Here is a 12,568-nt window from a genome sequence, read left to right as displayed (position 1 = left end):
AGAATCTTTACAAACTGAAAAAATAGAAATATTATCCGAAAAGACAAATGAAATAATCAAGAAAGAAGAAGAAATTGAAGCATTGATTAAAACAAAAGAAGAAATAATAGAAAAGAAAGAAATCGTTGAAGGAAAAATAATTGAAGAAGATAAAAAAATAGAAATATTAGAAAAAAAAGAAAAAGTAGAAGAACAAGTACAAGAAAAAAAAGAAATAGAAATAACAAAAGCAGATGAAATAAAAATAGAAGAGGAATCTGAAAGAGTAGAAGAAAATGAAGAAAACACTGAAAAGAAAAAAGTAATAGAAATAAAAGAATACAGTGATGAAACTGTATCTCCAAAAGTAGAAAAAGAAATTATTGAATCATTGATAGAAAAAATTGAAGAGCAGAAAGAAATAGAAGAATCACATGAAAGAATAGAAAAAGAACAAATACAAAAAGAACAAAAAATAGTCGCGATATTAGAAAAAACAAAAGAAGAAAATTTGGAAATCTTACCTCAGGAAGATGAAGAACTCACTCAAAAACAAAAAAAATTTGAAAAAACAGAACTAATAATAAAGAAAGAAGAATCTGTAGAAATATTAGCTGAAAAAATTGAAGAACTAGCAATAAAAGAAGAAAAAGTAGACATTTTATCTGAAACGCCACAGGAATTGGAGAAGATTGTGGAAAAAGTAGAAGTTTCCCCTGAAGATAATCAAATTTCATTAATAAAAGAAGAAAAACCGGAAATTCTAATAGCAAAGACGGAAGAAATAATTAAAGTTCCGGATAACCAAATGACATTATCTGAAGAGACGAAACAATTGATAAACAAAGAAGAAAAATCTGAAGTACTAGAAAAATCGCAAGAAATATCTACTCTTGAAAAAAATGTGGAAGAACTAAGCAAACAAAAAATAGAATTAAAAAAGGAACAAGAAGAAATTCATAAGCCAGCAGATGAAGAAATAGAAAAACAAACGAGTAGTGAAATAGAAATAGAAAAATCTAAAAAAATAGAGGAAATATTAAATCAAGAAACAAAAATAAAAGAATCCAAAAAATCAGAATTATTAACGGAAGAACAAAATATAGAAAAAATACAAATAGAAAAAAAAATTGAAGAATCTTCTGATAAAATAAAAGATGAGATACAAAAAGATGAAAGCACAGAATTAACAACCAAAAAAGATAAAGAAATAGTAAAACAAGAAGAGATGATAGAAACTTTGACCGAAAAAATAGAAGAATTGACAAAAATTGAAGAGGAAGCAAAACAAGAAAGGAGAGAAGAAGCAAAAATAAATTTCATACAAAATACAGCATTGTCGATCAATATTATGCAACAACCCTTCAAAGAACTAACTAATCTCGTATCTGTAGCTTTAGAAGAACCACTCTCTTCGAGATCTGAAGAAGAAAAACGAAGAATACGAGAATTAACTGCCCTGATACAAATTCTTTACGATTTAAAAGCAACGAGTACATCGACTCGAAATACATTATCTTCTTCTTCAATCCCAGAATTAGAAGTGCAATTTATTCGTCTATTAGATACCTTAATAAACGTTGAACAAGCCACAGAAAAAATTCTTTATTTAACTCAAAAAGATTTAGCTCCAGCATTGAAGGAAAATGTGATGGTGTCGCTGCAAGTACTTTTAGAACCATTGAAATCTCTTCAACATGAACTTTCTTCTCTTCAACAAACAACTTTGCAACTTCCTATGGAATATTTCTTCTTGTCTACAAATGCACAAAGCGTAAATGAAATAATTTCCGAACTTGTAAAAGTGATACTAAAGACAGCAGAAATGAAGAGTATGAAGGTAGTCGAGGAAATCAAAGTAATGAAATCGAAAGAAGAAAATCTCAATATCGAAGAAACCACAGCGAAACCTCTGGAAGAACTCATAGAAGTCCTCATGGTTTCTCAGGAACAAGTAAAACCTGTCTCTCTAATTGATTCTGTTTCACCTTCAATAGAATCAGTCGAATTAATAGAGCAACAAGCATTAATTAGTGAAGAAGAAATAAAATTAGACACATATCTCATGGAACAAATAGTAAGTCCAGTACAAAATCTGCGTGAAATGATTGCGAAGATAGAGGAGCAAACATTGGAAGAGACTGAAACATTAGATTTACCTACAAAAAAGACAGCTGCTGTTATCTTGAGTAATATTATCCATCCTCTGGAAAAGTTGGAGCAATCTTTAAATGTTTCTGTTCAGCAACAAGCATTAGCAACTGAAGAAATCACGGAGGAAATAAGACAACCTGTTCAATCGTTACAATCAATTCCAATGGCTAATGTTCTAGAAGAATTGAAGAGATCTATCGTCATGATTCAAGAAGAAATGATCCTAGAAAGTGAGGAAATGAAGAATTCTGAAGGCAAAGCACAAATTACAAACGAGATACAGCAATCATTGGAAAATCTTAAATTCTCTGTTGGTGCAGTACAAAAAGTCATAATGGAAGTTGAAAATGTAAATACAGTATCCAATATAGAGAAAGCATTGGCTATCCAATCCTTCGTCGAATCAATGAAAGAATTGGGAGACAAATGTATGGCAATTGTCAATCAATCTACAGTAAAAGTAAAAGTTTCTGAAAAGATCCAAAAAGAGGAATTGGAGCAAGTTTTAGAAGTGATGGTCCAGCCTATTCAACTATTACGCGAAACAGCTGTCGAGATTGAAGAACAGAAAGTCGAAGAAATTCAAAATCTGGACGAAACGAATAAGGATATAGTCGAGGTTTTGAAACCTCTGATCCATCCTCTAGAAGAGTTGGAAGAACTCCTGTGCACTGCTGTTCGCGAAGTGAGCGCATCAGAAATAAAAACAGCTGAAGAAGTAAAGAAAACTGCGGGAGAATTGAAACTAAGTCCTGTGTTGGAAAAACTACAAAAGTCTATTGCTGTAATAGAGGAACAAACAGCATTGCAACCGAAGAAACTCGATGTGTCTGCCACAAAAGTGGAAGCATCCGTTGCTGAATTAATAGAAAGTCCATTGGAGAATCTAAAATCGGCTGTGGCAGCCATACAAACTCTCGAAACGGAAGAGGCTAAAGAATTGTCAAATGAAGAGAAAACAACAGCTCTGAAAACGTTTGCCAAGTGCATGGAAGAGATAGCAAAAGTGTGTTCAGTTGTCTCTAGCGAACAAAAAGTTCAAGTAAGCTTGGTGCAACAGCCACAAATGGCTAAACTCGAATTTAGCCAACAAGCTTTGGAGACTATAGCAAGTCCAATTCAAGTTTTGCGCGAAACCGTTTCGAAACTTGACGAACAACAAACACAAGAGGTTGAAACTCTAGTTTTGACGGAAACAAAAGAAGCAGCGACTGTTTTGCATACTCTGATCGAACCATTGGAACTGTTGGAAAAATCGTTATCCATAACTGTTGAACAGATGAGCACGATTAAGGAAGAAGGACAAGATTTGAAGGATATTGAATCTTTAGTAAAATTAAACGTGGAGCCTGTTTTGGAACAATTAGAAAAATCGATTGCAGTGATTCAAGAACAGGTATCTTTAGAACCATCCAAAGAAGAACCAAGCGATAAATTAGAGATGTCAGTCGTAGAAGCTATAGAAAAACCATTGGAGCACTTGAGATCTTCAGTAGCGACTGTTCGAGAAATAATGTGCCTTGAAACAGAGCAAGCTGGTGATTTAATTGATAAAACATCGATTTTGGAATCATTCGCAAAATCCATGGAAGAAATTGGTCAAAGATGTCTGGCAGTGGTATCTCAACAGCAAATAAAAATACAACTGATTCCTAAACAATTGGAAAAATCACAAATAGCAATATTGGAAATGGCAATTAATCCTCTTCAAGTTTTAAAAGAAACAATTAATAAAATCGAGGAAGAAAAGCTGCAACAAGTCGAAGCTCTCGATTCTTCCAAAATGACTGAAGAAAGAATATTTAAAACAGATATATTAAACGTCTTAGTAGAACCGTTACAGAAATTAGAAACTTGTTTATCCTCCACTGTTCAACAGGCTGTCTCGATAAAAGCTGAAAAGACGGAAGAGATATCAGAAGAAACACTTTCCACGGAAAAATTGAACGTGTCACCTGTCGTAGAAGAACTTCAGAAATGTGTAGTAATGGTGCAAGAACAAATGAAACTGCACGCAACAACAATACAATCATCAGCTCCTTTCATGCAAACAGCTGAGAAGTCATTGGAAGAACTGAATTCTTCTCTTAAGATCATTCAAAGCGTGATTACTGTTGAATCGAGCGAAGAAGAAAAATTATCGGATATTGAAAAAGTGGCTGTCTTGGAACATTTTGCCAAATCAGTGCAAGAATTTGAAGAATGCTTGGCTGTGGCCAATCAGCAGCAAGTGGAGGTAAAGGAAACGGTAAGTGAGCTGAAGGAAACTGAAAAACTGGATGCACGAGTTCTTAAGACAATTATTGCACCGGTTCTTGCATTGCGCCAGACTATTATGAAGATACAGGAAGAAAGCTTGGAAGAGATAGAAACACTGGATACGAAAAAGATAGATGTGCAGACGTTGACTTCATTGGTGCATCCTCTTGAAAAATTAGAAAGATCTCTGATACATGTTGTTCAACAGGCGAGTAGACAGAAACTCGAAACTGTGGAAGAAATAAAAGAAGAAATTCCTCGAACGATGGTTCTTCAACCAATTTTGGAAGAATTGAAAGAAAGCATGGTTAATGTTCAAGAACAATTAACTGCGAGTTCAGAAATGTCTAAATTAGAAGCTGTTGAAAATATCGTTACAGCAATTGAGGAATTGAAGACATCTACCAGTGCTATTCAGCAAGTGGTCGCAGAAGAAACCGAAGAAATGAAGATTGAGAAAACATCTGTATTGGAAGCCTTTACTAGATCAATACAACAATTAGAAGAACAATGCTCGACAATAGTTAAACGACAGAAAACAGAAACGAACTTGAAAGAAGATAAGAAACAACAAGCAAAAGTAGATGTAGAAATTCTTCAGAAAATTAGTAACACGGTTCACATTTTACGAGAATCATTCACACACATCGAAGAAGAAAAGGAGCTTGAAGAATTAAAAATACCAAAAGAACAAGAAATGAAATTGAATATTCTTATAGAACCATTGTATATCTTAGAACAAGCTTTGTTGACTGCGATAGAGGAAGGAAAATTCGTAGGAGAAGAAACTGCGGAAAAATTGAAGAAAAATGAAGTGGCTATCGAAAAATTGAATTTACAACCTGTTCTGGAAGAATTACAGAAATCTATCACCATCATTCAACATGAAACGAGTGAATCAGCTTCAACTTCAGAGACTACTAGTGAAATTGGTTTAACGAAAGCGTTGATTGAAAAGACGTTGGAAGAAATGAAGTTATGTGTAGCAAGTGTTCAAGAAATCACAATTGCCAAGCAAGATGAAATGAAAGAATTGAAAACAGGAGAAGAAAATTCCCTTTTGGAGGCTTTTGCAAGATCAGTGGAAGAAGCTGGTGAAAAATTGTTGGGTGCAATAAAGCAACAGGAAGTGAAGAAGTTTGTAGAAGAAGCCTCAATAAAGAAAAAAGTAAACGAGGATTTTGCGAAAATCATAATAGAACCGATTAATGCGTTGCAAAATACGATTATGAATATAGACAAGGAAAGCGAATTATTAGGAAAGAAGACAAAACAGGAAGCTGTGATCTTATTAAACATGGTGGAGCCGCTTCGCAAACTCGAGGAATCGTTCTTATCAGCCATGAAGAAAGAAACAATAACCAAATACGAGATTATCGAAGAAATTTCTCAGGCAATTCCAGCGTTGCAAGAATTGCCAGTCAAGTCTACGTTGGAAGAATTGAACGAGCAAGTTTCAGAAATACAGAAACAGTTAATCCTTGCCAAAGAAACCATAAGCTTAACAGGTGACACCGAAGATTTCGCTGCCATAAAAAATTTGGAAAGATCGTTGAGCGATCTAAGAACGTCCGTAGCTATTGTTCAACAGTTGACAACAATAGAGAAACCTGGCCAACAAATTCTAGACGTCGAAAACGCATCCGCATTGCAGGCATTTGGAAAATCCGTGGAAGAGTTCAAGAAACAATGCACCGCCATTGTTTCGAGACCAAAAGTGATTGCCACAATTTTAGGAAAGATAGAATCGCAACAGGCAATTAAGCTCGAAACTGAAATGGCGCACATTCTTGTTCCTGCTAAATTGTTGCAAGAATCCATTTCGACGATAGAGGAGATCAAACTCCAAGAGGTGAAAGCATTGGAGACACCGGAAACGAAGAAATCTGTCACGATACTGAGCGAGCTTATACCACCACTGCAACAATTGGAGCAATTTTTCGTCGCTGCCATTCAAGGGGAACACGTGATGGAGCAAGCAATAGAGGAGATCACGAAGGTTGATCGAGTGTCGTTCGAGAAAACGACATTGAAACCAATACTGGAAGAGTTTCAAAAATCAATCGCAACGATCCAAGAGCATATAACGATCGAGGAAGGTGTGGAAAATTTGTCAGAAGTCGAAAATGCTTCTCAGTTGAAGACAATGGCGCAAACGTTGGTAGATTTGAAGACTTCGGTAGCCGCCGTTCAACAAGTCACTGAATCCATTCCGGAAATAGCGAGTGAATTGTCCAAAGCTGAGAGTGTGTTCGAGACGTTTGCCAAGTCTCTTCACGATTTGGCAGAACGCGTGGCGGCTGTAGATCATCAGCAGATGATCATTGAACCGATAGCAGACACCATATCAGAGGATGTGTCGTCCTTGAAAACTTGGGCGGATGTTGTGGAAGAATTGAACATTCAGGTGACAGAACCGATGGTGGTGGATCAAGGTACGGTGGAGTCACCCTCTGAAATGGCTCTGTCGATTTCTGAGGAGGAGACACAGGCATTAAAAGGCTTGGCCAAACCTCTAAGCGAATTGAAAGAATGTTTGGCGATAGTTGTAGAAGAACGGAAATCGATGGACGCGAACGAGGTGACATTTGCATTGTCAGAGAAGGAGGATCTATCTTTATTGAAGACTATGGCGCAACCATTGCTGGAACTAAAAAATGCAGCAGCTTCCGTTATCCTCGAGCAAACCACTATCGAATCTGCTAAAGAGAAATCGTTTGATAGTGAAGAGAGGATGGAAACTACTCTGAATCCGTTGATTGAACCTCTGGAAGAACTTTGCAATTCGATCGCGTTGATCGAAGATCATATGCTGATTGAATCCGCGATAGATCGACCTGTTGATGAAGTATCCTTGCTGACTGCTTTGGCTGAGCCTTTAATGACACTTCACAGAAGTATCTCGATACTTGAAGAACGAGTAATGTCGCCTGACGTAGAGCCAATTCCAGAGGAATCGACTAATTGGATCACGGAGTGTTTAGCGGTCCCATTGCAAGAGATAGAGAGATCTATAGCTGAAATTCGAGAATGCGTTGTGGTAGAACCAGAACCTGGAATTGCTGAAGAATTCTCGAGGATCGATACACCAGATTGGACTGTGGTTGAAAAATTAGTACAACCAGTGGAAGTTATAAAATCAACGATCATTGAAATGGAGAAAAATATTATTGAAAATAAAGAGATGGAAAGAGAAATTGAATATGAGACAATCAAAATACTGGTGCAGCCTCTGAATGATGTGTACGAAAGCTTCATGGTGTTAAAAAACAAAACTGATATGAGTGTTGAAGAAGAAGAAGCTAGTATCGATGCTATCGTAGATTCTTTGTCAAATTTGGAAAAAAGTATATCATTAATTGAGGAACAGTTTGCTGAGAAGAAACAAATTTCAAGTATGGATGAAACTATAATTGGAATATTGAGTGAACCTCTGATGCAATTAAAGGAAAAGATTATGACAGTGGAAGAATCGTCAACCGCATATCTTGAAAATTTGGAGAAACCTTTGAAGAATTTACAAGCTTCTTTGAAAATTGTTTCGACGATTCAAATTAAGAAAGAAAAAGAAAGAAAAGAAACTATTGTCTCGGTGGAAGAAGTGGCGAGAATATCGACAAAATTAATGAATTCTATTAAAGAGATGAACGACTCTATCGAATCAATTGATAATAAAATAGATAGTTACAAAGGTTTACTGGGTATAGAAATTCAAATCGAGAATGAAGCTTTGAAGGCATTAATTAAGCCTCTTGAACAATTGAAACAGGGAATTCAAAATATATTGGAGAAATCTGAAATTGAAGAAACTTCGATAGATACTTTAAAGAAACTTCGAAGAGCAATTATTATTATTCGTCATCAATCTGTTGATAAACCAATGGTTGAACCATCACATTCTGAAATATCAGATATTTTCGGAATGTTGAGAATATTAACGATAAGCTTGAATGAGTTGGAAATGTCCAGTGAGAAGGTTGAAAAATTTTGGAAAAATAATTTAACTGGAGAAGGTCTTGTGGAACTAGAGATACCCATTTCAAATTTAATGACAGATATAAATCTGCTTCGTGATAGAATATTAAATATGGAAATAGTATGGGAAAAAGATGAAGAGAAAAAAAAAGATAAGAAGAAAAAGAAAGAAAAAAAGGAAAAAGTGAAAATAGATAAAGAAGAGGAAGAACATGAACAAGAAGAAGTTAAAAAACAAATACAAGACGAAGATGAAAGAAAGAAAAAAGAAACTGAAAAATTGAAGCAAGAGAAAGAAGAACGTAGAAAGATTGAAGAAGCTGAAAAATTAAAACAAGAAGAAGAGAAACATAAAAAAGAAGAAGAAACTAAAAAGCTAAAACAAGAAAAAGAAGAGCAAAAAAGAAAGGAGGAAGAAATATTGAAGCAAGAAGAAGAGCAAAAAAAGAAACAAGAAGAAGAAGAAAAATTAAAGCAAGAAGAAGAACGTAGAAAACAAGAAACTGAAAAATTATGTCTCGAAGAAGAAGAGCATAAAAAGAGGGAAATTGAAAAATTGAAACTTGAAGAAGAGGAAAGTAAAAAGAAAGAAGAAGAAGAAAAGCGTAAGGAAAAAGAGGAAGCTGAGAAATTAAAACAAGAAGAAGAACGTAAGAAAAAAGAGGATGCCGAAAAATTAAAACAAGAAGAAGAGCAAAAGAAAAAAGAGGAAGCTGAGAAACTAAAACAAGAAAAAGAGCGTAAGGAAAAAGAGGAAGTTGAGAAACTAAAACAGGAAGAAGAACGTAAGAAAAAAGAGGAAGCTGAGAAACTAAAACAGGAAGAAGAACGTAAGAAAAAAGAGGAAGCTGAGAAACTAAAACAGGAAGAAGAACGTAAGAAAAAGGAGGAAACTGAAAAATTAAAACAAGAAGAAGAGCGTAAGAAAAAAGAGGAGACTGAGAAACTAAAACAAGAAAAAGAGCGTAAGGAAAAAGAGGAAGCTGAGAAACTAAAACAGGAAGAAGAACGTAAGAAAAAAGAGGAAGCTGAGAAACTAAAACAGGAAGAAGAACGTAAGAAAAAAGAGAAAGCTGAGAAACTAAAACAGGAAGAAGAACGTAAGAAAAAGGAGGAAACTGAAAAATTAAAACAAGAAGAAGAGCGTAAGAAAAAAGAGGAGACTGAGAAATTAAAACAGAAAGAAGAACATAAGAAAAAAGAGGAGGCCGAAAAATTAAAACAAGAAGAAGAGCAAAAGAAAAAAGAGGAAGCTGAGAAACTAAAACAAGAAAAAGAGCGTAAGGAAAAAGAGGAAGCTGAGAAACTAAAACAGGAAGAAGAACGTAAGAAAAAAGAGGAAGCTGAGAAACTAAAACAGGAAGAAGAGCGTAAGGAAAAGGAGAAAGCTGAGAAACTAAAACAGGAAGAAGAACGTAAGAAAAAGGAGGAAACTGAAAAATTAAAACAAGAAGAAGAGCGTAAGAAAAAAGAGGAGACTGAGAAATTAAAACAGAAAGAAGAACATAAGAAAAAAGAGGAGGCCGAAAAATTAAAACAAGAAGAAGAGCAAAAGAAAAAAGAGGAAGCTGAGAAACTAAAACAAGAAAAAGAGCGTAAGGAAAAAGAGGAAGCTGAGAAACTAAAACAGGAAGAAGAACGTAAGAAAAAAGAGGAAGCTGAGAAACTAAAACAGGAAGAAGAACAAAAGAAAAAAGAGGAAGCTGAAAAATTAAAACAAGAAGAAGAACGTAAGAAAAAAGAGGAGGCTGAAAAATTAAAACAGGAAGAAGAACGTAAGAAAAAAGAAGAAGCTGAGAAACTAAAACGGGAAAAAGAGCGTAAGAAAAAAGAGGAAGCTGAGAAACTAAAACAGGAAGAAGAACGTAAGAAAAAAGAGGAAGCTGAAAAATTAAAACAAGAAGAAGAGCGTAAGAAAAAAGAGGAAGCTGAGAAACTAAAACAAGAAGAAGAGCGTAAGAAAAAAGAGGAAGCTGAAAAATTAAAACAAGAAGAAGAACGTAAGAAAAAAGAGGAAGCTGAGAAACTAAAACAAGAAGAAGAACGTAAGAAAAAAGAGGAGGCTGAAAAATTAAAACAGGAAGAAGAATGTAAGAAAAAAGAGGAAGCTGAGAAACTAAAACAGGAAGAAGAGCGTAAGAAAAAAGAGGAAGCTGAAAAATTAAAACAAGAAGAAGAGCGTAAGGAAAAAGATGAAGCTGAAAAATTAAAACAGGAAGAAGAATGTAAGAAAAAAGAAGAGGCTGAAAAATTAAAGCAAGAAGAAGAGCGTAAGAAAAAAGAGGAAGCTGAGAAACTAAAACAGGAAGAAGAGCGTAAGAAAAGAGAGGAAGCTGAAAAATTAAAACAAGAAGAAGAGCAAAAGAAAAAAGAGGAAGCTGAGAAACTAAAACAAGAAAAAGAGCGTAAGAAAAAAGAGGAAGCTGAAAAATTAAAACAAGAAGAAGAGCAAAAGAAAAAAGAGGAAGCTGAGAAACTAAAACAAGAAAAAGAGCGTAAGAAAAAAGAGGAAGCTAAGAAACTAAAACAGGAAGAAGAACGTAAGAAAAAAGAGGAAGCTGAGAAACTAAAACAGGAAGAAAAACGTAAGAAAAAAGAGGAAGCTGAGAAACTAAAACAGGAAGAAGAACGTAAGAAAAAGGAGGTAGCTGAAAAATTAAAACAAGAAGAAGAGCGTAAGGAAAAGGAGAAAGCTGAAAAAGCAAAACAAGAAGAAGAGATACGTAAAAAGAAGGAGAAAGAAATTGAAAAAGCGAAAGAATTTGAGTCGGAAGCTTTAAAACAACAGGAGGAAAAATTACGAAAAAAGAAAGAGGAAAGAAAATTACAACAAGAGGAAGATGAACGCAAGGAACGAGAAGAAGCTGAAAAACGTAAAAAGGAACAAGAGCAAAGAAGACATGAAAGAGAACAGCGTGCCAAAAAAGAAGAAGAAGAGAAGCTCAAACGTGAGGAAGAGGAACGTAAGAAGAAAGAGGAGAGACTGAAATTGAAGAAAAAGGAAGAAGAACACAGGAAAGCTGAAGAAGCAGAACGATTGAAGAAGAAACAGGAGAGGGAGGAACAAAAACGGGAGGAAGTTAGACGTCGAAGGGAAGAACAAGAGAAGCAGATAAGACAGGAAACTGAAAAAGTGAGAAAAGCGGAGGAAGAACGACTAAGAAAAGAAGATGAAGCTCACGAACGTAGGAGAATGGAACGCGAACAAAGAAGGCAGGAAGAGTTGGCCAAATTGCGTAAAGAGGAAGAAGAAAAAGTCAAAAGAGAGGAAGAACGCAGAAGAAAGAGAAAAGAGACGGAAAGGCAGTGGAAGGAAGACGAGGAAGCTATGAAAAAAAGAGAGACAGAACGTTTGGAAAGAAGAAGAGCTGAGGAGCGGCAGAAACGAGAAGAAATGGAACGTTTGCGACGAGAGGACGAAGAGAGGAGAGATAGAAGGGATGCTGACAGGCAATTAAGAAGGGAAGAAGCAGCACGAACGATGAAAGAGGAAGAGGAACGTTTAAGAAGGCGATACGACGAAGAAGCGTCCAGACTTCGAAAACGAAGACAAGAACAGATAAGGGACGATACTTGGTCCCGAATGCGACAAGGCGAATCTGATCAATTGTTCCGAAAAATGACGGAAGACATGTTCAGAATTGAAAAATCAAAAATCACGTCTTCTGATATGGATCTTTGGCGAGACAAACGAGACAAATCTTATCGGTATGATTCTGGTTTCGATTCTGGACTTTCCAGCACTTCCAGATCGTACAGTTGGAGAGATTCTCTTACTTCTTTAACAAGAAAGAGGATCGACGATTTTCTCGATTATAAATTGAGGGATACTTCGATCGACAGATACTATTTCGATACAGGGACATATTACAGGAGAAGGAGGAAAAGGGACGACCGAATTACTCGAGCTAGATCCATCAGTTTGTTAAAGTACGATGACTATTCGACGGGGGATAGTGACACGACTATCACAGCTGTCAGTGTTAGCAAACCACCGAAATATGGCGGAAGACCAAAGATGACGTTACGAATGGATCTAGATGGATCGAATCTTCCCATATATTTGCCTCCTATTAAAGACAAGGTAAGAATATATAAGTTCTTTATTAACAAATAAAATAAGTTAAATATTAATTCAAAGATATTGAAAAATTACGTATATCCAAACCTATAAAATCCAAGAATGAGATTATCTCGTGAA

At 35.4% G+C, this 12,568-nt stretch overlaps 1 protein-coding gene across 1 annotated transcript in view; it reads left to right on the top strand.

Moving 5' to 3' along the window:
• LOC725936 (titin homolog) overlaps nt 1-12,568 on the top strand; it is a 79,916-nt gene that overhangs the window by 33,717 nt on the left and 33,631 nt on the right. Inside the window, exon 24 of the mRNA XM_026441700.1 lies at nt 200-12,451. Coding sequence (XP_026297485.1) covers nt 200-12,451 — 12,252 coding nt within the window. The remainder of the gene's footprint in view (nt 1-199; nt 12,452-12,568) is intronic.

This window comes from Apis mellifera, linkage group LG7, assembly GCF_003254395.2.
Source record: "Apis mellifera strain DH4 linkage group LG7, Amel_HAv3.1, whole genome shotgun sequence".
Classification (NCBI taxonomy): Eukaryota; Metazoa; Arthropoda; class Insecta; order Hymenoptera; family Apidae; genus Apis; species Apis mellifera.
This window is presented reverse-complemented; position numbering and strand designations above follow the sequence as displayed.